A 25,555-nucleotide genomic window follows, 5' to 3' on the forward strand; every position below is an offset into this window, starting at 1 on the left:
TAGACTGGCATAGTGTCAACCCCTTACCCCTGTGTGGGATCGGTGGTTAGACTGGCATAGTGTCAACCCCTTACCCCCTGTGTGGGATCGATGGTTAGACTGGCATATATTCGCCAATACCGATATGACCCGATATGACCAAAAAGGACCGATACAGTATCGGGACATCTCTAATTTTAACTGTGTAAAGTTATTGTACTCAGTACGCAGTATTTGACTTGCAAAATGGGCAGAGAGCACACAGGGTCAGGGACCCAGCTATACGCCCCATCTCTGTTCCTGACACCTCCTCTGTGTGTGTGTGTGTGTGTGTGTGTGTGCGTGTGTGTGTGTGTGTGTGTGTGTGTGTGTGTGTGTGTGTGTGTGTGTGTGTGTGGAGGGGGTCTCACATCTCCATGTCAGACCAGCCTGCACTGTTTGCAGTTGTCAGACACTTGTTATGTGTGCGAGTGAATCCAGTTCTTTGAAACGTCTTTGCCAACAAGCTATAGTATATAGAGAACCACTTTGGTCAATGTCTTGGTGGAGTTTGTGAATTGAGATATTTGTATTTTTTATTTTTACTATATCCATCATCCATGATCCTTTTGCAATCTATTTCTTATTGTTTATTCCTAATGTATGAATTAATGAACCATTGTAAAGCGCTTTGAGCACGTGGAAAAGCGCTATACAAATGCAATTTATTATTATTATTATTATTATTATTATTATTATTATCATCACAGGATTGTATGGTAACAGGCAAAATTATGATGCCATTTTGACATAATGCCTGAGTTCGCTATTACATCGTTGCAAAAACCTCTATCTCCAAATTTTAATATATCAATTAATATTGTTTAGTAAATGAACACCCTACCTGATCATACTACAGCGTCAAACATAATAATAGCAGATAATAGCAGATCTGTCTGTCCGCTACTTTTGCGAGAATCCTGAAATGTAACCGTTTTAGTACCCCCAGTAGATCCCTTCACATTCAGTAGATCCCGTGATCTTTTGTGGCCAGATGTAATATTCTGGGGTCTAGTAGGACTATAGTAAATAATAAAATAATAAATCTCTGTTCGAATGCCCCCGCCCCCCTGCCAAAAACAGCTAAAATCGCTAAGACGAAAGAAAGCATCAAATGAAAAAAGCTTTAACACTCATCTTTTACTTTCTCTAATAACAACCTAAAACATGAACCTTGGTTGAAATAAACTAAAGCGGTCCTTTAAGAATAGAAAAAGCTTCTTGATTTGACACAAGTTTAACACGAGTACAGATAATACATTTATTATAATGACTTTTATTGTAAAAAATACATTTCATATTTGTTTTTCTTTACAAAATTGTATAGACCAAAGCACTTAAGGTGGTTGCACACTGGATGCGTTAACTTTCATTTTTGTTTCATGTCAATATGTCATATTCAAATTGACATATTGGTTGTTACAGTTTGACCCACCGCCATATCTCCAAAACGGAGATATGGCTTTATAGACTAATGTCTTTCAGAAAACAAGTGAGTTGAGAAAACAGGCTTGAACAGTTCACTTCTGTGGACTCTAACATTACACCTATAGCTACATGTTTAAGCATTTACATGTCCATTTCAGCTCTGACATTTATTTCAGACATGCTCTAGTTAGTATGTAAAGAGTCTGCCTGTGCTATTTACTCATTTTGGATTAAAAAAACAGTTAGTCTTGCCTCCACATGTCCCTGTAGTATCAAAAAGAGTCATATGTAGACGAGCAAATCAGCTATTTTTGTCCTACACAAACATTAAATTCCCATTGACAATGCATGGAGAATTTACGTCATATGTAGAGAGCAAATTGTCTCATTTTCTCCTACACAAATATCCCCATTGACAATGAATGGATGATGTAGTACAATACATGTACAGTACAATGTTAAGAGGCTCCTCACTTCACACGGGTGTGTTTTTTACTATTTTGAAAAACACAATTAAAAATGGTTCAACTAGCCGATCTACATCAGCCTGTTGTGAACTATTCAAAAATGTTTTCAAATGTAGATATTTAGAAGGCAAAGAAGTTTGGAATAAGGGCTATAGGACACTGCGGAAAACAGGGCCCCAAAATGGCCCAAATCTCTTTGCCAAAATAATTACAGATCTACAAGCTCCATAACACAGTGTGTTGTGAGCTTGAAGATCTACTATTTCTTCCTTGAATACTAGGCTGCTGTTACGACATGCCTATAGAATCAGAATGGGGACACTGTAGGGTTGAAGGGGTTAAATGTATTATTGGTACAACAAGGGTTAACATGTTCATATCAACATGTCACCAACTTGGTAAAAGAAACACAACTTCATGTACGTATACTTGGCTTTGACTGGTTTGGGCAAAGGTTGTTGATTTAGGAAGATATAGTCCATCCCGATTGGAGCCACTATGGAGGCGACATGGAACACAAACCCTACAAATGGTCTCCTATAAGTGGGCAAATCTCATCAACGTCCCACGGGTTACTGGTGCTAGATCCTGTGAGAGTTTGATGCTGGGACGACCAGAGGCGTTTCCAGGACGTCGGGCAGGCAAGATGTGTCCTCCCCCTCGAACAATCAGAAGCACTAAATGAGTGACTGTGAATTTTGGCCAGGCAGAAATGGACTTGGACAGGCCTTATTGTAGTTACGCCACTGGGACAGAGAAAGATGGAAAATAAAGTAGATTTTCTCCTGCTTTGTTTCTCTGGGGGGGAAAAAAAGCCATTTTAGTATGAAAGTCTATACTATAGGGAAGATTGTGTGGCTTGTGATGATCGGGTCCAATGTTCAGTCCAGTGACCGTGGAGCTAAAGCATGGTTCAGATGAAGCTGTGTTAACGTTCACTCTCCCATTGGAATGAATAGACTCCAACCTGCTTCCGGTCTCCCAAAAAGGCAAGGCACGGAAAGCAAACCGGAGATGGCAGGTCTTGCTATTTTCGTCTTGAGTATGGCCTAATATCTGGGCCAGAAAGGCTTTTGTCTTCAGGGCTGGCTCTGAGCCACTCTGCTACGTACAGAAACTGTCCTGGCAAAAGTACGTACATATTCATGAATATATTATGGAGTGGAGGGCCCGGGTTCAACTTCGAATTCCACCCTGCCTTGTCTCACATATCACCCCCCCCAACCTGTTTTTCCATCTCTCGTGTCACCATTTCAGACACTTTTTTTTTTAATATATTTTTTATCCCACGATTTTGTAACCCATTTTTCACCCCTGTGTCAATCATCTAATGTGATCCTGGGCTCTACACACCCTCCGCCAACCTGGGTAGAGCAACGGACTTAACTCATGCTTCCTTCATGCTTGAGTGTCCAAGTTGCTCCTTTCCACCTGACAGGGGGGGGAGTTTCCCTGGTTGGACGTAGCGCGTGGAAGGAACACGTTATTCCAACCAGTTCCTTTCCCCTTCATCAGGCGCCCGGCTGGCCAGGGGGAGGCAGTTTAGAGACCAGGATTACTGCATGTTTTTGTGAGGATACCTACACTAGGGGACACGGGGAGAACATGCAAACTCCACACAGAAAGGCCCCGCCTTCGGGTATGGGCACTGATGACGCGGAGGAGGAAACACGGCGCCTCCAGCACCCACAGCGCCCTGAGCGGGAATCGAACCCAGGACCTTCTAGCTGTGAGGCGACAGCACTACCAACTGTGCCACCGTGCCCCACCATTTCAGACACTCTTGTCTCTGAAATAAAGCATACAATACCAACAGTAAATCGAACATACAAAACAATAAAACATCCGCAAAATGGAAATAAGAAAATGGAAATAGGATACGGTTAGGTCCAGATGTGCCTTTCGTCTAAAATCTCTGTGGTATGCGTCAGTGCCTCAGGCCGCAAATAACCACTTGAGCTTGTAGATCTGCTATGTTTGGCCCCACAGAACACCTTCGTACCACAAAGCATAAATCGAGCTTTACGTTGTTGGGGCATTTTAAAAGGATCGTGACATTAAAAAACAACTTTTTGTAATTTGTCTTATTTGCTTTAAGTTTTATGAGCAAAAAATTAAATAAAATTAAACTGAATGTCACGAAACCTTTAAACACTCCCAATAAAATGAAGGAATCACATGAGAGAATTCCTCCTGGACTCCTCAATAAAATGAAGGAATCACATGAGAGAATTCCTCCTGGACTCCTCAATAAAATGAAGGAATCACATGAGAGAATTCCTCCTGGACTCCTCAATAAAATGAAGGAATCACATGAGAGAATTCCTCCTGGACTCCTCAATAAAATGAAGGAATCACATGAGAGAATTCCTCCTGGACTCCTCAATAAAATGAAGGAATCACATGAGAGAATTCCTCCTGGACTCCTCAATAAAATGAAGGAATCACATGAGAGAATTCCTCCTGGACTCCTCGAAGCTCAAGGACAGCGTGACCGTTCCGCTGCCAAAGCTCACGCGTGGCTTGTGGCCGCCCCCGCCTCGCCTGGCCGTGGCCGGCGTGCTCTCGTGGCGGTGGTGGTGGTGGTCGTTGCTGTTGGTCTTCAGGCTGATGGAGGACGAGGGCGTGGAGGCGGCGGACGAGCCTCCGCCCGTGCTGCCCGAGCGCCTCTCTCGTGAGGCGGAGCCGTGCTTCAGCGTGGCCTTGGCGGCCACCTTGGATTTAAAAAGAGAGACACACAGAGAGAGAGAGAGAGAGAGCAGTGGGTGTCAGTGGTCGGGGGGGGGGGGGGAGTACTCAAATGTTTTACTTTAAGTAAAAGTATCAATACTGTAATGTAGACGTATACTCTGTTCCAAGTGGAAGTCTCGTATTCAAAATGTACTCGAGTAAAAGCACAAAAGTATCGGCATCAAAATGTACTTTTAACGTACTAAAAGTTAAAGTATACTCATATTGCAGAATGTGCCATTTCACAAGTTCAAAATGTGTACAAAATATTTTGAAAATAAGTGCGAAACATTGTGAGCTTGTAGATCGGCTATTTTCAAAAGATTCATTCTTTTTTTTTTTATGGCCGAAATGAAGGGGTTAATGTACATGTTTTCTAATCAAAATTTTAATCTCTAAACTAACTAGTTTTCAAAAGATTGTAGTGGATTATTATTCGTCCGTCCGTCCTTCCGTCCATGCTTTCATTCCATTTAATTTCATATTACTTATTTCATTTCAGTTCATGGTATTACATGATTACATTAATTTCACCTTGTACTCTTTTCTTCTTTACATATAGGCATATTTCCAGAGAAAAGGCGCGGAGCAGGAAGATGGATAAAGGTTCACCTTGAAGGCGTATGAAGAGAGAAAAGACGCGGAGCAGGAAGATGGATAAAGGGTTCACCTTGAAGGCATGTGAAGAGAGAGAAGACACGGAGCAGGAAGAAGGATAAAGGGTTCACCTTGAAGGCGTATGAAGAAAGAAAAGACACGGAGCAGGAAGAAGGATAAAGGGTTCACCTTGAAGGCGTATGAAGAAAGAGAAGACGCGGAGCAGGAAGATGGATAAAGGGTTCACCTTGAAGGCGTATGAAGAAAGTAAAGACGCGGAGCAGGAAGATGGATAAAGGGTTCACCTTGAAGGCGTGTGAAGAAAGAAAAGACGCGGAGCAGGAAGATGGATAAAGGGTTCACCTTGAAGGCGTATGAAGAGAGAAAAGACGCAGAGCAGGAAGATGGATAAAGGGTTCACCTTGAAGGCGTGTGGAGAAAGAGAAGACGCGGAGCAGGAAGATGGATAAAGGGTTCACCTTGAAGGCGTATGAAGAAAGAAAAGACACGGAGCAGGAAGATGGATAAAGGGTTCACCTTGAAGGCGTATGAAGAGAGAAAAGACGCAGAGCAGGAAGATGGATAAAGGGTTCACCTTGAAGGCGTATGAAGAGAGAAAAGACGCAGAGCAGGAAGATGGATAAAGGGTTCACCTTGAAGGCGTATGAAGAGAGAAAAGACGCGGAGCAGGAAGAAGGATAAAGGGTTCACCTTGAAGGCGTATGAAGAGAGAAAAGACGCGGAGCAGGAAGATGGATAAAGGGTTCACCTTGAAGGCGTGTTAAGAAAGAGAAGACGCGGAGCAGGAAGATGGATAAAGGGTTCACCTTGAAGGCATATGAAGAAAGAGAAGACGCGGAGCAGGAAGAAGGATAAAGGGTTCACCTTGAAGGCGTTTGAAGAGAGAAAAGACGCGGAGCAGGAAGATGGATAAAGGGTTCACCTTGAAGGCATATGAAGAAAGAGAAGACGCGGAGCAGGAAGATGGATAAAGGGTTCACCTTGAAGGCGTATGAAGAAAGAGAAGACGCGGAGCAGGAAGAAGGATAAAGGGTTCACCTTGAAGGCGTATGAAGAGAGAAAAGACGCGGAGCAGGAAGATGGATAAAGGGTTCACCTTGAAGGCGTATGAAGAAAGAGAAGACGCGGAGCAGGAAGAAGGATAAAGGGTTCACCTTGAAGGCATGTGAAGAAAGAGAAGACGCGGAGCAGGAAGATGGATAAAGGGTTCACCTTGAAGGCGTATGAAGAGAGAGAAGACGCAGAGCAGGAAGAAGGATAAAGGGTTCACCTTGAAGGCGTATGAAGAAAGAAAAGACGCGGAGCAGGAAGATGGATAAAGGGTTCACCTTGAAGGCGTATGAAGAGAGAGAAGACGCAGAGCAGGAAGAAGGATAAAGGGTTCACCTTGAAGGCGTATGAAGAAAGAAAAGACGCGGAGCAGGAAGATGGATAAAGGGTTCACCTTGAAGGCGTATGAAGAAAGAAAAGACGCGGAGCAGGAAGAAGGATAAAGGGTTCACCTTGAAGGCATGTGAAGAAAGAAAAGACACGGAGCAGGAAGAAGGATAAAGGGTTCACCTTGAAGGCGTGTTAAGAAAGAAAAGACGCGGAGCAGGAAGAAGGATAAAGGGTTCACCTTGAAGGCATGTGAAGAAAGAAAAGACACGGAGCAGGAAGAAGGATAAAGGGTTCACCTTGAAGGCGTATGAAGAAAGAAAAGACGCGGAGCAGGAAGATGGATAAAGGGTTCACCTTGAAGGCGTGTGAAGAAAGAAAAGACACGGAGCAGGAAGATGGATAAAGGGTTCACCTTGAAGGCGTTTGAAGAAAGAGAAGACGTGGAGCAGGAAGATGGATAAAGGGTTCACCTTGAAGGCGTTTGAAGAAAGAAAAGACACGGAGCAGGAAGATGGATAAAGGGTTCACCTTGAAGGCGTATGAAGAGAGAGAAGACACGGAGCAGGAAGATGGATAAAGGGTTCACCTTGAAGGCGTATGAAGAAAGAGAAGACGCGGAGCAGGAAGAAGGATAAAGGGTTCACCTTGAAGGCGTGTGAAGAAAGAAAAGACACGGAGCAGGAAGATGGATAAAGGGTTCACCTTGAAGGCGTTTGAAGAAAGAAAAGACGCGGAGCAGGAAGATGGATAAAGGGTTCACCTTGAAGGCATGTGAAGAAAGAGAAGACGCGGAGCAGGAAGATGGATAAAGGGTTCACCTTGAAGGCGTGCGCGGCCGTGCAGCAGCGCACCTCCTCGATGGTGTTCCTGGAGGGCTTGACGAGGATGATGTACACCTTGTTGGAGAAGATGCAGGCCAGCAGGCCGAAGCTGGACGCCAGGATGGCGATGACCTCCACGGCCGACACGAACTTGCCGTACGTGCTGAAGTAGGCGGGCACGAAGGAGACCCAGACGATGAAGAAGATGAGCATGCTGAACGTGATGAACTTGGCCTCGGTGAAGTTCTCGGGCAGCTTGCGCGACTTGAACGCCACCAAGAAGCATATGGCCGCCAGCAGGCAGGTGTAGCCGATGAGGAAGCCCAGCGCCATCATGGAGCCCTCCTTTAGGGATGGGGATTAAACCATAAATTCATTAGGTGATAAATGATAACCTTATTGATCCATTAACCATTTAGTTGATAAGCTGTGTTTTTTAATATTATTATTATTTTGATAAGAGAATCTTAATTTCCCTCAATGTCGAACATAAACATCTACATTTTGCTGATATACAGAAAGAATAGAAAAGGCATATTATATTCCTGGGATACAGGGCCAGGCAATGGCATCTTTGTATGAGGAATAAAATGTCTGTCACATCACATACAAAAGCAGACACGTTTCTTTAACCGGCCCACGTGTGCATTCCTTGGTGATGATGGAACCGCGGAATGTTCGATTAATCGTTAACTGTTACGTTTAATTGAATAATTTCTTAACAATCGATTAACACAATTAGTGCCGGGATTCCTTCAAAATAGAAGCTTGGGGTGCCTGGAAGATATGGCCGCTTTTACTCTGTAAAGCCCCCCCTTCCGTTCCGGTAAGAAACCGGAGACATATTTTTTGCTTGCTTACCTTTTCTCTCGTTTCAATATTATCTCTAGACGATCGCTCGTGTTCATATTTTGAACGAGAGGCAGGTGAGAAGTCAGAAATGAAGAGCTTAGTATGTCCATCTGATCAAAACCACGGAGAGCGCCCTGGATTAGGAGAGACGAGGCATTCTTTCTGCTGCGGTAAACTAGGAACTTCCTAGTAGGAAGTGAACGGTACCGCGGATGAACGAAGAGTGAAGGAAACTCAAAAAAGGAAAAAAATCTGAATATTCTTCTCTCGTTTGATATAATTGAAAATGTCCTATAGCAACCCGTCGGTGCAGTCGTGCACCCTGCACACGTGGTATACGGTCTGAACCAGTTAACGATGAGCAATACTTTTATTCACCTTCAAAGCTAGACCCGGACTCGCTCCTTCTTACATATCTGACCTACTCGTCCCCTACGAGCCAGCCCATGTCCTACGTTCATCCGGCACGTCCCTTCTCTCAAAAGAATCTGTCTGCAAAAAAACTGTAGGCGACCGGGCATTCGCTATCCGTGCACCGACTCTCTGGAATGCCTTGCCCCTAGAGATCAGGCTAGCCGAGTCTGTGCCGCGTTTTAAATCACTCCTTAAGACTCATTTTTACAAAGCTGCATTCAACCCCCTACCCATGTGATTTGTGATTTTTTTATCGATTTCTTCTGTTATTGTTGTGAATTTGTGTATTATTGACAATGTATTTTATTCTATTGTGTGCCTCCTTGCTATGTTTTTATATATGTATCTCTGTTAAAGCACTTTGTGACTCGTTCTTAAAAGGTGCTATACAAATAAAGCTTTATTATTTATTATCCCTACCTTGCAGGTGATGAAGATGATCTCGTCGATGTCGTGGTTGCGGTAGGAGGCGGGCGGCGCGTTGTACAGCCACACCACGCAGATCATCACCTGGACGAAGGTGCAGAGGAACACCAGCAGGAACTGCAGGTTGAGGCCCCACCACTTGCGGTGCAGGCTGGTGGGGATCTTGGCCTCGAACACCAGCAGCACGCGGTTGGTCTTCACCAGGATGCAGGAGATGCACAGCACGAAGCTCACGCCGAAGGCCGGCTGCCGCAGGCGGCACGACCAGTCGCACGGCTCGCCGATGAACACCAGCGAGCTGCGGATGCCGGGAGAGAAGGTAAGGCAAGGTTATTATGGTTATCTAAAACGAAGAAAAAGTACATTTTCGCCTGACGTCGAAATTTAAAAAACATCTTCTAAATCCTGACAGTTTTCTGAAATACTTCATGTTTCTGTATCAGTGGTGCTCAATATTTCATGTCAAGGACCCCAGAAATGATTATGTATTTGGCCACCGACATCTGAAGATATGTTATTCCAGGAACCCCTCAGAAACAAAGATTTGCGTTGAAAACGTTCACTCTGAGAGAATATATTCAAAGATTTGTGCCGCATTTTCACGATTTTTCTAAAATAGCAGACCTACAAGCTCGTAGCGCGGCACTCGGTGACACGGTATGAGCTTGTAGATCTGCTCTTTTTCAATAGCTGAAGTATAATGCTTAAAACACCAAAAGGGTTTCCCGCCCCAAAATGGGTTTAACTGAACTAAATAAAAACTAGAAATCGAAAAGAGAAAAACGATAACTAACTGAAACTGTATTGTGTGTTTACAAAACTAACTAAAACTACCTGAAATGATAGACAAAAATGCCCTTTAGTTTCCGTTTATGTCATTGTATTCATAAGCTTAATCTGCAACTGGATTTTTAAAATAATATCTGTTCTTGAGTTTTTATTACACAATACTTTCTCTGGCCCTATTCAATTCTTACTCATTTGTCAGGTGCAGGATTGAAAAGGACAGAAAAAAAAGAATACCAACACTAAAACTAATAAAGACGATACTAAAACTAAGCGTTAAAGAAAACAAAAATAAAATAGAAACTAGCAAACCCGCTCTAAAAACTATAACTAAAACTAACTGAATTAGAAAAAAACGAACTAAAACTAAACTCATCATCATCTTTATTTATACTCGGAAATACAGTTGAGGGCAAGCCCTCATTTTCAATGTAGCCGAGGTTACAATACACAAAATACAGTCACAAAACAATACATCCAACACAACATTAAAAATGCAGGATGCAGTTCTAAACTAAAATGAAAAAAAACAAAAAACAACTATATTGTGACCTGGAGAAGCAGCACATGAGGGAGAAGAGCAGCAGGTAGGAGAGCTCCCGGTTGGACGCCTTGACGACGGGCGTGTTGCGGAACCGCACGAAGACGCCCAGCACGAAGGCGGTGAGCGCCACGCCCAGCACGGCGAAGAGGGCCAGGGCGATGCCGAACGGCTCGGTCCACGACAGGAACTCGATCTCCTTCAGGAAGCACGACGTGTGGTTCCCCTGAGACCACGAGTTGTTTGGACACTTGGTGCAGACGCTGGCGTCTATAGTGGTGTGTGAAGGAGACAAACACTAGCATTAATGTCGGTGTGCGTAGAGAGCTCTATAAAGTATCTACAATAAGGCGAGGCCATGGCCTAATCCATTTCTGCCTGGCACAAAATCATACCCGTGCGAACCGAGTGGTGCAACTCTCCCCCCCCCTCTCTATCTCTCTCTTTCTCTCTCTCTCTCTCTCTCTCTCTCTCTCTCTCTCATATTAGCAGGCGACAGTGCAGCACTGTCGGCCGCCACTGTACTGGCCTCTACTGGTACATACTGGTGCTCATTAACGTCACATAGGTGAACCAACACGGCCCGTGTGGGTCACGGACATTGCTGTTCCTTGGAGTAGTTGCACCACTCAAAAAGACCTGAGAACTATTAGTGGGCATGCAGCGATTGTTGGCCGTTGCGTGTAGAGCGCGACCCTCAATCACCCATTGGAATGCAAATGAGTGCCTTTCAGCCTTTGTATCCTACTGTCTGGCAGGTATATCTCTTTGAAAACCTTTAGTGCTTCTGATTGTGCATGGGGGGGGGGGGGGACGCTACTGATAACTCCTGGACAAACTAATTATATTTAGTTTTTATTGAGCAAGTGATATGATTGCTCCACCAATGCACACAAGTTAATAAGAATGACATTGACAACGCACTGCTTTGCTAGGTTTTTAGTAAGAATGTTTTTTGGTTAAAATGAAATATTGCTGCTCACCACTGGTAACCACGTTATAAATGCAACAATACACTGGGATATACATGTTATACCTTAATGCGTCTGTTTGAACGAGAATGGCATTTATGGTACCCGTGAAATCATTACCATATCATGGCATCTCATGTAATATTGCTGTAAGATAATGAGTTGACCGTATACGGTATAATAATATATACAATTTATATAGCGCTTTTCTGGGTACCCAAAGTCGCTTTACATGGTATTACAATATACCATTACATGGTATACCATGTAATATTGCTGTAAGATAATGAGTTGACCGTGTACGGTTATACCTTTATGTTCGCTGTATTCTCCATCTGAGCACTCGGTGCATTCAAAACAACACGTGGGCATGCCGTCGATGATGCCTTTCCTGGTGCCAGGCTCGCAGTCCTCACTGCAGTTGGAGAATGGTAGCTGTGATGGTGGTACAACACACAGCATCAGTTAGAGAGAATAGTAGCTGTGATGGTGGTACAACACACAGCATCAGTTAGAGAGAATAGTAGCTGTGATGGTGGTACAATTAACACACAGCATCAGTTAGAGAGAATGGTAGCTGTGATGGTGGTACAATTAACACACAGCATCAGTTAGAGAGAATGGCAGCTGTGATGGTGGTACAACACACAGCATCAGTTAGAGAGAATGGTAGCTGTGATGTGGTACAATTAACACACAGCATCAGTTAGAGAGAATGGCAGCTGTGATGGTGGTACAATTAACACACAGCATCAGTTAGAGAGAATGGTAGCTGTGATGGTGGTACAATTAACACACAGCATCAGTTAGAGAGAATGGTAGCTGTGATGGTGGTACAATTAACACACAGCATCAGTTAGAGAGAATGGCAGCCGTGATGGTGGTACAATTAACACACAGCATCAGTTAGAGAGAATGGCAGCTGTGATGGTGGTACAACACACAGCATCAGTTAGAGAGAATGGTAGCTGTGATGTGGTACAATTAACACACAGCATCAGTTAGAGAGAATGGTAGCTGTGATGTGGTACAATTAACACACAGCATCAGTTAGAGAGAATGGTAGCTGTGATGTGGTACAATTAACACACACCATCAGTTAGAGAGAATGGTAGCTGTGAGGTGGTACAATTAACACACAGCATCAGTTAGAGAGAATGGTAGCTGTGATGGTGGTACAATTAACACACAGCATCAGTTAGAGAGAATGGTAGCTGTGATGGTGGTACAATTAACACACAGCATCAGTTAGAGAGAATGGTAGCTGTGATGGTGGTACAATTAACACACAGCATCAGTTAGAGAGAATGGCAGCCGTGAGGTTATCAACACTGACTCACACATACCTCAGTGCTGTATCCATTATCAACACTGACTCACACATACCTCAGTGCTGTATCCATTATCAACACTGACTCACACATACCTCAGTGCTGTATCCATTATCAACACTGACTCACACATACCTCAGTGCTGTATCCATTATCAACACTGACTCACACATACCTCAGTGCTGTATCCATTATCAACACTGACTCACACATACCTCAGTGCTGTATCCATTCATACCTCAGTGCTGTATCCATTCCACAGGATCTTGTTCTTGTGGATGAAGAGCTTGGCCTCCTTCCTGGCCTGCACGCTGTAGTAGCCCACCTCCTGGAACACCACCGAGGCGTCCTCCGTGGAGCGCTGCCAGTTGATGAGCGTGTAGTTTCCCGTCAGCTCGGCGTTCTCGTGGAAGCGAACCCTCTCTCCCATGCTGTTGGTGTAGTTCAGGTGTCTGAGCTGCTTCAGGACCTGAGCGAGACGGGGGAGAAAAATATGTCTTATTATTATTCTCCTATTAAGGCAGTCCACTTCCACTGTATTTGAAAGAGCGGGATATTCAGTACATAATAATATCTGGGACTTATATGTATAGCGCTTTTCATGACACACAGAGATGTGTGGGGGTCGGGGGGGGGGGGGGGGGGGTGATATTTTAATTAAGTGAAATCACTGAATATACCTTTTTAAATGGATGAATAAATGAATAGGTATCTGGCTGCTGTAAGCCATCTTCTAATCTACAGTGTGCCAATACTAAGAAGAGGCCGCAATGACCCAGTAGTAAACATCTGTTATTTTAGTATACCGAGAGCGAGAGAGAGAGAGAGAGAGAGAGAGAGAGAGACATGGGTGTGCCTGCGTGGAATTATAAATTGGGGGGGGGGGTTTACCTGCCACGCTTCCATCTTCTTGAAATCCGCGCAGGAGTTGTTGGCGAAGAGGCCGCGTCCGGGCGTGCACGTGAGGACGTCCTGGAGCGCCTGGGCGATGGAGTGCACGGCCACATACACGTTGTAGGAGACGCGCAGACTCCCCACGTCCAGGTAGGGCGTCTCCACGCTGGTCACGTCCTCGTCTCCACTGCACAGCGGCCGCGAGCTGTCCGCGCTGCTGCCGTTCTCGCTCTCCTGCAGGTCACAGAATAGTGTCGATTTGTTTTGGGACAGCACTGTTTGAATTAGTTAGTTCTTTTTTAATACAATTTGATTTAGTTTTAGTCGCATTTTATAGTCCTCTGAAATGTTTTAGGGTTTAGTCTAGTCTTAGTCGAGTAAATCGACAGTTGATTTAGTCGACTAAAATGTATTGTGGCGTCGGTGCCTTACTGCCTTGATGGTGTCGTAATGGCTGATTTTAGACTTGGTTGCATGCTGAAAATAGACGATCTTCAAGTTCACAACGCATAGCAGCGCGACGCGTTGTGAGCTTGTAGCACACAACTCAAGCATTACATGACATTAAGTCTTGTGATTCTATACTGGATCTCTTCTCCACTTAATCCCTCCCTATAACATTTTCAATCAATCAATGCTATATACCTTCATCCTCAGGGTGTCCTCCAGATATAGCAGTTGAAGGTCTCCCAGAAGTCCTACCTGCATCCTCAGGCTGTCCTCCAGATATAGCAGTTGAAGGTCTCCTCCCAGAACTCCTACCTGCATCCTCAGGCTGTCCTCCAGATATAGCAGTTGAAGGTCTCCTCCCAGAACTCCTACCTGCATCCTCAGGCTGTCCTCCAGATATAGCAGTTGAAGGTCTCCTCCCAGAACTCCTACCTGCATCCTCAGGCTGTCCTCCAGATATAGCAGTTGAAGGTCTCCTCCCAGAACTCCTACCTGCATCCTCAGGCTGTCCTCCAGATATAGCAGCTGAAGGTCTCCTCCCAGAACTCCTACCTGCATCCTCAGGCTGTCCTCCAGATATAGCAGCTGAAGGTCTCCTCCCAGAACTCCTACCTGCATCCTCAGGCTGTCCTCCAGATATAGCAGCTGAAGGTCTCCTCCCAGAACCTCCTACCTGCATCCTCAGGCTGTCCTCCAGATATAGCAGCTGAAGGTCTCCTCCCAGAACCTCCTACCTGCATCCTCAGGCTGTCCTCCAGATATAGCAGTTGAAGGATCTCCTCCCAGAACCTCCTACCTGCATCCTCAGGCTGTCCTCCAGATATAGCAGTTGAAGGATCTCCTCCCAGAAGTCCTACCTGCATCCTCAGGCTGTCCTCTAGGTAGCAGTTGAAGGTCTCCTCCCAGAACTCCCTGACGAACTCGTTGTGGTGGTTCCTCCGGGGCTGGACCTGCTGCAGGAACTCCTTGAAGCCCGGGATGTGTCCGGCCCTCAGGGCGAAGCCGAGGGTCCCGGCCACCACGTCCAGGTACTCGGGCCGGGCGATGAGCGACGACGTGGACCACGCCTCGCTGGCCAGCCAGATGCGGTCGGTGATGTTCCTCCGTGCCATCTCCTTGATCAGGGGCTCGATGTCGGGGCCGCTTGCGAACGCCACGATCACCTTGGCGGTGTTATAGGGATGTCCATAGTTAATCGTTAGTCGATTGTTAACCCATTTTAGACGATTCTACCAAATGCCTTCTAAATTGTGATAGTTTTCTGAAAAACCTCATGTTTCTATGTCAGTCGTTCTCAAACATTTTCATGTCGAGGACCCCCAAATATATGTAATTGGCCGCGGACCCCCATCAGACAATATGTAGTTTCAGGGACCCCCCCCCCCCCCCCCCCCCCCAGAAGCAAAGGTATGAGTTAAAACGTTCATTGTGAAAGAATATATTCAAAGATTTGCGCCACATTTTCACGATTTTAAACAAAATAGCAGACCTACAAGCTCTTAGCGCGGCACTCGGTGCCGTGCTATGAGCTTGTAGATCTGCTATTTTTCAGCAGCTAAAGCATAGCATAATGCTTAAAACACCAAAAGGGATTCCTGCCCAGAATGGGTAAAAAAAAAAACGCCGCTTATCAACGAACCGGTTAATCGATCGATAAGGTCATTATATCAAAACGCATCAATGAATGAACGGATGGATTCATTCCCAGCCCCCTATCTATCTCATCTCTACCTTGGCGGTGGAGTTCTCAATGCGGTCCACCAGCGCCCCCTATCTTATCTGTACCTTGGCGGTGGAGTTCTCGATGCGGTCCACCAGCGCCTGGATCTGGTGGTCCTCGGAGTACTGCGAGATGAGCTCGTTGAGGTCGATGCAGATGTCGCGCTCCTCCATCTCCTTCTCGAACTTCTCGATGCCCGGGCGGCCGTAGTCGTCGTCGGAGGCCACGGCGATCACCCAGTTCCAGCGGAAGTGCTGGATGACGGTGGCCATGGCCGTGGCCTGGTACTCGTCCGTGGGGATGGTCCGCATGAAGGACTTGTACTGCTTCTTGTTGCTCAGCAGGCGGCTGGACGAGGCGTAGCTGATCTGCAAACGTTTTTTTTTATATATTTTTTTTTTATCCCACGATTTTGTAACCCATTTTTCACCCCTGTGTCAATCATCTAATGTGATCCTGGGCTCTACACACCCTCCGCCAACCTAGTCCCCATATATGGGGGACAAGGGGAGAGCAACGGACTTGAACTCATGCTTCCTTCATGCCTGAGTGTCCAAGTTGCTCCTTTACACCTGACAGGGGGGAGTTTCCCTGGTTGCAGTTTTGCAAACGTTTTTTAGTGGAATCATCAGACCTCGTCAAAGTCAAAGTCGTATACGATTAGTCACCCATGTTGCTGCAGTAAAATTTGTGCTCTCCACATTTGCGATGCGATACAACTTTATTGTCAGCTTGCACTGACATTAGTTTTGCATCCACGGCGTCACCGTTCAAGATACAGACAGGACATAGACACAGTACGTTACACATTACACAAATCACAGGAACAGACAGGAGACAAGAACACATCCTCTGGTTTACTGATTTTGGTTTAAAAGCAAAACAGACTGATGTACAAAAGGGTTCTTTAGTCTGTCTATCTTATATTTTGGGACTCATGAACCGCCTCATGGAGGGCAACGTCATTCATCATTTAAAACATAAGGGGTCAGAAGAGATACTCTTTGCCAGTCTAAGCATGGTCTGGGCCTCTTTAAAGGAATGTAACACGACCTCAACAGGCCTACCAACAAATTTAGTGCAGGTACAATTGTTGACCCATCTCTTGGAGCGGTGAGCCGCAGCGTCCGCCGCGCTCGGGAATCATTAGTTGAAGTGACCCCCCAGTCCATCCCTTTGATGCTGAGTGTCAAGCAGGGGGGCATTGGGTCCCATTTTTACAGTCTTTGGTATGACCCGGCCGGGGATCGAACCCCCGACCTCCCAGTTTCAGGGTGGGACACTCTAACCACAAGGCCACCGTCTGGTCGCACAACCACCCGAGTCATTGATAGAAAATGTGTCATCTTTTGGGTGGACTATACTCCTTTAACCATGCAGGCAAGATTAAGAACAGATTCTTAATTACAACTGTGGCCCGGCAGGCTGAACCTGTCCTGTACACCAGTGGTTCCCAAAGTGGGGTCCGAGGACCCCACTTTGGGATGATGGAGTTCCAGGGGTCCCCCAGCTAAATGATAGTGTCGAACCAAAGGGACCCATTTGTACACTCTCAGAGTTAAATTAACATTGATTTTACAATATAAATTGGGGGTCCCAGAGATACAATTTACAATTTAGGCATTTGGCAGACATTCTTAATCCAGATAGAAATGCCATGGGGGTCCGTAGACTAATTCATGTCAAACTGGTGGTCCTTGGTTGAGAATCACTGCTAGAACCGTAAAAATCTTCTCTTATGGGGGCCCAATCTTTTCAATTTCAACTTACCTGTGGGATGTAAAACAGGCCCATAGCAGGTTGGCTTCTAATCAGACTAATCAGACTCACCTGTGGAATGTAAAACAGACCCATAGCAGGTTGGCTTCTAATCAGACTCACCTGTGGGATGTAAATCAGACCAATCAGACTCACCTGTGGGATGTAAATCAGACCAATCAGACTCACCTGTGGGATGTAAATCAGACTAATCAGACTCACCTGTGGGATGTAAATCAGACTAATCAGACTCACCTGTGGGATGTAAATCAGACTAATCAGACTCACCTGTGGGATGTAAATCAGACCAATCAGACTCACCTGTGGGATGTAAATCAGACTAATCAGACTCACCTGTGGGATGTAAATCAGACTAATCAGACTCACCTGTGGGATGTAAATCAGACTAATCAGACTCACCTGTGGGATGTAAATCAGACCAATCAGACTCACCTGTGGGATGTAGAACAGGCCCAGCAGGTTGGCGACGGCGGTGGAGACGGCCGACCCCGAGGCGCCCACCACGGCGATGGTGGACGGGATGTGGGCGGTGCAGTTGCAGAACTCGTCCAGGTTGAGCGAGTCGATCTTGTTCTGCGCCACGAAGCTCAGCGTGGCCTCCAGGGCCTTGGACACGGTGTTGCACGTGTCGAAGATGCGGTAGCCCAGCGTGACGTTGGGCAGCAGGACGCTGCTGTTGTTGATCTCGTCGATGGCGAAGATCATGGCCTGCAGCCACCGGAAGCCACGGAAGTTGTACCTGTAGGAGAGAGAGAGAGAGAGAGAGACAGAGAGAGAGAGAGAGAGGGGGGACATGAAGTCAGCTGGACCTGTCTGTCACCTGTGTACGGTAGGCTACAGTGTTGTTTTTGGCAGCACATTTTTATTTTAATGTTTAGTCATATAGTCTCTTGAATAGTTTTCATTTTAGTTTCAGTCACATTTTAGACCTGCCTTTTGGCTCGTATAAATCACCCCTCCTCCTCCGACGGTCTTTGCAAATAACGGACACTATAACAGGAATTATAGGTAGTCTCTCGACTCGGACTGACTTACATATTCAGTTCAGTCCACATAAATAAATAATTTTACAGTATGTAGGCTATAGATAGGCTACTTTATCATTCATTCAGCGAAAATGTGTCTCTTCAACAAACGGCAAAGCTTTTTAGTTTAATGTGTGTGCGTGCATGTGTGTGTTGGGTCAGCGACTCAGCGCAGCGGCCAGCAGCTAGTGGATGGGGGGGGGGTGCATAGTATCGGGTTTCAAGCAGTGTTTTCTGTGCCACATGTGGAGGAGGCGGACTTATGTCACTGGAGAAGGAAAAAAACATGTACACGTGATGCGGAAATCCGCTGCGAGGAGACAAAATACCCCACCGAGCCTGCACCTGATGTACACTCGCTCTATCTATGCGGTCTCGGAGAGCCCACTCAGCTCATCCACTCGACTCCACTCGCCTCTTCGTCTTCGATGGAGCACATTAACAATTGGAACGTTAACCATTTCCGGGTCAAGCTGGAATGACCCCGAGTGATCGAGTGGGAGTGAGCGAGTGGCCGAGATTTTGGGTATTGGAATTTGGCTATAGAAAACATGGCTAATACAAAAATCACGGCACTCTTTAAGTGGTTAAATTACACAGCACACTTTCAGAGTTGAATTAGTCTCACGTAGCCAGACAACTATTCCATAATCTCTGATAGAGATGATTTCTATTTATATATTACAATGAATTTGCGCGACTGTAAAGACGAAACGCTTTATATTTTACTCATGATGGAGTGTCCGTTGCTCCAGACTGTATGATGGGAAGCATTTGGAAATTGCGAGTGGAAACAGTCTGGCAATGCGAGACTGGAGTTGAATGAATTAACGCTAACGATACCCCGCACACGTTCACCTTAAAACGTGAACGAAACAACGCTCACTTATTATTACCTCACACACTGGGTGGACTGGGGCCGTGCGGCCAGGTCCTGGTCCTTGGCAGTCACTCCAAAGTGAATGGGGAACAGCCCCCCCAGCAGGATGTCTCCGGTCATCTGGGCCCTCTGCTGGGGCCCGTAGGTGGAGATGACACACGTACAGCCCAGGAGGAGCACATGCTGCAGGGTGAACTTCATCCTCTCTCACAGCGCCCAGGGGCCGCAAGGCTGCTGCCTCCTCTCACACAGCGCCCAGGGGACGCAAGGCTGCTGCCTCCTCTCACAGCGCCCAGGGGCCGGGCGGCTGCTGCTGCCTCCTCTCTCACAGCGCCCAGGGGCCGCAAGGCTGCTGCCTCCTCTCACACAGCGCCCAGGGGCCGCAAGGCTGCTGCCTCCTCTCACACAGCGCCCAGGGGCCGCAAGGCTGCTGCCTCCTCTCACACAGCGCCCAGGGGACGCAAGGCTGCTGCCTCCTCTCACAGCGCCCAGGGGACGCAAGGCTGCTGCCTCCTCTCTCACAGCGCCCAGGGGCCGCAAGGCTGCTGCCTCCTCTCTCACAGCGCCCAGGGGCCGCAAGGCTGCTGCCTCCTCTCTCACAGCGCCCAGGGGCCGCAAGGCTGCTGCTGCCTCCTCTCTCACAGCGCCCAGGGGCCGCAAGGCTGCTGCCTCCTCTCTCACAGCGCCCAGGGGCCGCAAGGCTGCTGCCTCCTCTCTCACAGCGCCCAGGGGCCGCAAGGCTGCTGCCTCCTCTCACACAGCGCCCAGGGGCCGCAAGGCTGCTGCTGCCTCCTCTCTCACAGCGCCCAGGGGCCGCAAGGCTGCTGCTGCCTCCTCTCTCACAGCGCCCAGGGGCCGCAAGGCTGCTGCCTCCTCTCACAGCGCCCAGGGGCCGCAAGGCTGCTGCCTCCTCTCTCACAGCGCCCAGGTGCCGCAAGGCTGCTGCCTCCTCTCACAGCGCCCAGGTGCCGGGCGGCTGCTGCTGCCTCCTCTTCTGCTGCTGCGTGAAGATGTCTGCTGCAGCCTCCTGGGGTCCTCCCTGCGTGGTGAAGATGTCTGCTGCAGCCTCCTGGGGTCCTCCCTGCGTGGTGAAGATGTCTGCTGCAGCCTCCTGGGGTCCTCCCTGCGTGGTGAAGATGTCTGCTGCAGCCTCCTGGGGTCCTCCCTGCGTGGTGAAGATGTCTGCTGCAGCCTCCTGGGGACCTCCCATCAATCTGGTTGAGCCGGTCGCTCGTCGACGTCGTGCGGCTGGTTTAGTTGTGTTCGCTGTGGCGGGAACGACTAGAGGAACAGAAAACACACGCATGCAGTGTTTAATGTTGACTGAAATGAAATGTTTGACTTATAGTCTTTTGAATAACAAACCATTTAGGATTAGTCCTATTGTATAGCCTTCTGAAATTGTTTAGTCTTAGTCGGCTAAATATCAAAATCTTGTAGTCTTTTAGTCTAAGGGCCGATTCATACTCCTATTTTAGAGCCGAATAAAAGTGGGTTCGGCTCTGTAGAGCCTACAATGTGACGTCATTTGAGGTTCGGCGGGGCAGGTACTGTCCTAAAGTCCTTTCACTTGTATACACTGCATGGCAGAATACATACAAACTATAGATTTTAGTGTCTGTCCGTGTCTGTTCTGTACAGAGTTTGGAAGCACTCGTTTTCCGTAAAGCAATGTCCTGCCTCCGCCTGCATTATGTGCAAATTCAAAACGGGTGGTACGCAGGGCAGTTGAGTGATATCTAACGAGCACTTCCAAACTGCAACCGAATCACCCGCAAGGACAGAAAGTAACTCAGTCATAACACGTGGATTTTCATGAAACAAACACTTTTGAGGATAGAAAGAGAATAATTCAAGCTTTCCGTACAGCTGCAGTGTTGGTGCGTTTGACGTTGTGTAATACAATCAGATCGGACTTTTCTGTTTGGATGAATGGGCTGCCAGTGGGAAGAAAGTTGCACCTTGTTAGCACCTTGCCAGTAACTGATATGGTAAGATGGCCGCGGTCTGCATATGGTCGATTAAGCTCAAAGTTGGCACGCGTGCTGCCGACGATGAACCAGGCGGTGTGCCTTATACTGAACAGGCTCAGTAACAGGTGTTACCGATGATACTAATGAAGGCTCTGTTCCATTCTGGTCAAACAGAGGCAGGCTGCTGCTGTTTGTGCATGTTAAGGTTCGCTGGAAGCACTCTGCTACACCAGGGTGGCTCTCAAAGAAAGTATCCTTGGGTGGGTTTCAAATGTGTATCAAATGAGAGTGTACAAATACAGGTCCATTTGGTTCCATTTGTACACTCTCAGAGTTATGAATGCAGTTATAAATATGGTTCCATTTGTACACTCTCAGAGTTATGAATGCAGTTATAAATATGGTTCCATTTGTACACTCTCAGAGTTATGAATGCAGTTATAAATATGGTTCCATTTGTACACTCTCAGAGTTATGAATACAGTTATAAATATGGTTCCATTTGTACACTCTCAGAGTTATGAATACAGTTATAAATATGGTTCCATTTGTACACTCTCAGAGTTATGAATGCAGTTATAAATATGGTTCCATTTGTACACTCTCAGAGTTATGAATGCAGTTATAAATATGGTTCCATTTGTACACTCTCAGAGTTATGAATACAGTTATAAATATGGTTCCATTTGTACACTCTCAGAGTTATGAATACAGTTATAAATATGGTTCCATTTGTACACTCTCAGAGTTATGAATACAGTTATAAATATGGTTCCATTTGTACACTCTCAGAGTTATGAATACAGTTATAAATATGGTTCCATTTGTACACTCTCAGAGTTATGAATGCAGTTATAAATATGGTTCCATTTGTACACTCTCAGAGTTATGAATGCAGTTATAAATATGGTTCCATTTGTACACTCTCAGAGTTATGAATGCAGTTATAAATATGGTTCCATTTGTACACTCTCAGAGTTATGAATGCAGTTATAAATATGGTTCCATTTGTACACTCTCAGAGTTATGAATACAGTTATAAATATGGTTCCATTTGTACACTCTCAGAGTTATGAATACAGTTATAAATATGGTTCCATTTGTACACTCTCAGAGTTATGAATACAGTTATAAATATGGTTCCATTTGTACACTCTCAGAGTTATGAATGCAGTTATAAATATGGTTCCATTTGTACACTCTCAGAGTTATGAATGCAGTTATAAATATGGTTCCATTTGTACACTCTCAGAGTTATGAATGCAGTTATAAATATGGTTCCATTTGTACACTCTCAGAGTTATGAATGCAGTTATAAATATGGTTCCATTTGTACACTCTCAGAGTTATGAATGCAGTTATAAATATGGTTCCATTTGTACACTCTCAGAGTTATGAATGCAGTTATAAATATGGTTCCATTTGTACACTCTCAGAGTTATGAATGCAGTTATAAATATGGTTCCATTTGGTTCCATTTGTACACTCTCATAGTTATGAATGCAGTTATAAATACAGGTCCATTAATTTGGTTCCATTTGTACACTCTCAGAGTTATGAATACAGTTATAAATACAGGTCCATTTGGTTCCATTTGTACACTCTCAGAGTTATGAATACAGTTATAAATACAGGTCCATTTGGTTCCATTTGTACACTCTCAGAGTTATGGGTTCCTTGAAATAAAAAAAAGGTTTTCAGAACCACTACAACACCATTGTTGTTTTTGGCATTTTAGTCTAGCCATAGTGTTTTTATTTTAGTCTAGTCAGTCTTTTTTAATCATTTTAGTCTAGTCAGACTTTTTTAATCATTTTAGTCTAGTCAGTCTTTTTTAATCATTTTAGTCTAGTCATAGTCTTTTTACTTTTGTCTAGTCATAGTCTTTTTTAATCATTTTAGTCTAGTCATAGTCTTTATTTTAGTCTAGTCAGTCTTTTTTAATCATTTTAGTCTAGTCATAGTCTTTTTACTTTTGTCTAGTCATAGTCTTTTTTAATCATTTTAGTCTAGTCATAGTCTTTATTTTAGTCTAGTCAGTCTTTTTGAATCATTTTAGTCTAGTCATAGTCTTTATTTTAGTCTAGTCATAGTCTTTTTTAATCATTTTAGTCTAGTCATAGTCTTTATTTTAGTCTAGTCAGTCTTTTTTAATCATTTTAGTCTAGTCATAGTCTTTATTTTAGTCTAGTCAGTCTTTTAATCATTTTAGTCTAGTCATAGTCTTTATTTTAGTCTAGTCAGTCTTTTTTAATCATTTTAGTCTAGTCATAGTCTTTATTTTAGTCTAGTCAGTCTTTTTTAATCATTGTAGTCTAGTCATAGTCTTTTTTAATAATTTTAGTCTAGTCATAGTCTTTTTTAATAATTTTAGTCTAGTCATAGTCTTTTTACTTTTGTCTAGTCATAGTCTTTTTTAATCATTTTTGTCTAGTCATAGTCTTTATTTTAGTCTAGTCATAGTCTTTATTTTAGTCTAGTCATAGTCTTTTTTAATAATTTTAGTCTAGTCATAGTCTTTGCAATGAAACTTCGTTTAGTTTTGGTCACATGGAATGTTTTAGTGTTAGTCGACTAAATACCATAAGATTTTTGTCTACAGTTGATTTTAATCTACAGTTGATTTTGTCGACTAAAATGTGTGGGGTTTTTTTTTCACAACGCTTGTAGATCTGCTATTTTCAGCATTCAAACCAAGTGTAAAAATGACTTATAGTGGATCTCTTGTCCACTAGTCCCTTCCTAACATTATAGTCTATAGTTTTTGTTTATTGACGGAATTGTCAGTATATTTTGTCATGTAGTTTTAGTCGTCGTAGCTTAGTTTTCGTCAGTGAAAAAAGGTAGTCGACGGTCGGACATTTTTCATCTTAACGGTATTAGTCGACGAAATCAACAATGCAGTTACCTAACTGTAACTGACTAGTCTGCTCCTGAAATAGCTCTCAGGAGAGAGAGAGAGAGAGAGAGAGAGAGAGAGAGAGAGAGAGAGAGAGAGAGAGAGAGACATACACAGAGAGAGAGAGAGAGAGAGAGAGAGAGAGAGAGAGATGAGATGATGCGATGAGATGAGATATACTTTATTGTCCCACAAGGGGAAATTTGTCTTGGGCAAAAGTGCATTAGTACATACATCAGAGCTTTTTTAAAACAGACAGACAATACAAAAAGACATTACACAGTAGCAGCAAAGTACAAGTCCCAAGAGTATCACAAAAGAAGTGCAAGTTGCAATAAGAGAAGGTATATAATATAAAAAAGTGTATTCACAGTTTATAGTATCACAATCACAGTATAGTGCAATAAATAACTGATGAAGGTCAAGAAGTCCCTTCCCCACTAAGAACTATGAACTATGTGGCGGTTGTTTAGTAGAACAATTGAAGTGGGAACAAAAGAAAGTTTGAAGCGGTTGCTCTTGCAACGACACGCTCTGTAGCGTCTACCAGAGGGCAACAGCTCATACTCTGAAGATAATATATGTGAAGGATCAGACAACACTCTATTTGACAGACTGAGCACCGTTTTCTCAAAGATTGTCTGAAGAGATGGAGAATCTTTCCTACCAATTACCTTCATGGTTGTTTTTTCCATTTTAGCTATTCTAGATTTGAGCTGGACAGAGAGTGTCCCAAACCAAGCTGACATGCCATATCTAATAATGCTACCTAGCACTGCATCATAGAAGGTTGACATGACTCCCTTGCTCACACCAAAGAGCCTAAGCCTGCGGAAAAAGTGCAAGCGTTGTGCCAATTTGGCACACAGATAGTCCACATGGACATTCCATTTGAGCTGGTTGTCCATTTGGATCCCCAGGTAGGCCTACTTGTATGATACAACCTGCTCAATTTGCGTGCCCCCCATGACCACTGGACATGGATGTGGACACCTTTTGGATCGAAGATCATCTCTTTGGTTTTTGTGGTGTTTAACATAAGCTTAGTATATATATTATAGAGAGAGAGAGAGAGAGAGAGAGAGACATACACAGAGAGAGAGAGAGAGAGAGAGAGAGATAGAGAGAGAGAGAGAGAGAGAGAGAGCGAGA

At 44.9% G+C, this 25,555-nt stretch overlaps 1 protein-coding gene across 1 annotated transcript; it reads right to left on the reverse strand.

Moving 5' to 3' along the window:
• Positions 1–4,357: 4,357 nt before the first annotated feature.
• Positions 4,358–19,732, reverse strand: casr (calcium-sensing receptor; the record flags this gene model as incomplete). Its single annotated transcript, XM_083761004.1, has 11 exons — positions 4,358–4,627; positions 7,460–7,807; positions 9,149–9,452; positions 10,493–10,751; positions 11,764–11,887; positions 13,022–13,252; positions 13,675–13,911; positions 14,985–15,290; positions 15,913–16,215; positions 18,059–18,365; positions 19,548–19,732. The coding sequence occupies 11 exons, from the start codon at positions 19,730–19,732 to the stop codon at positions 4,358–4,360; spliced, it is 2,874 nt and encodes a 957-aa protein (XP_083617130.1).
• Positions 19,733–25,555: the final 5,823 nt, after the last annotated feature.

The sequence above is a fragment of the Protomyctophum parallelum genome (genome assembly GCF_964188405.1).
Source record: "Protomyctophum parallelum genome assembly, chromosome: 1".
Lineage (NCBI taxonomy): Eukaryota > Metazoa > Chordata > Actinopteri > Myctophiformes > Myctophidae > Protomyctophum > Protomyctophum parallelum.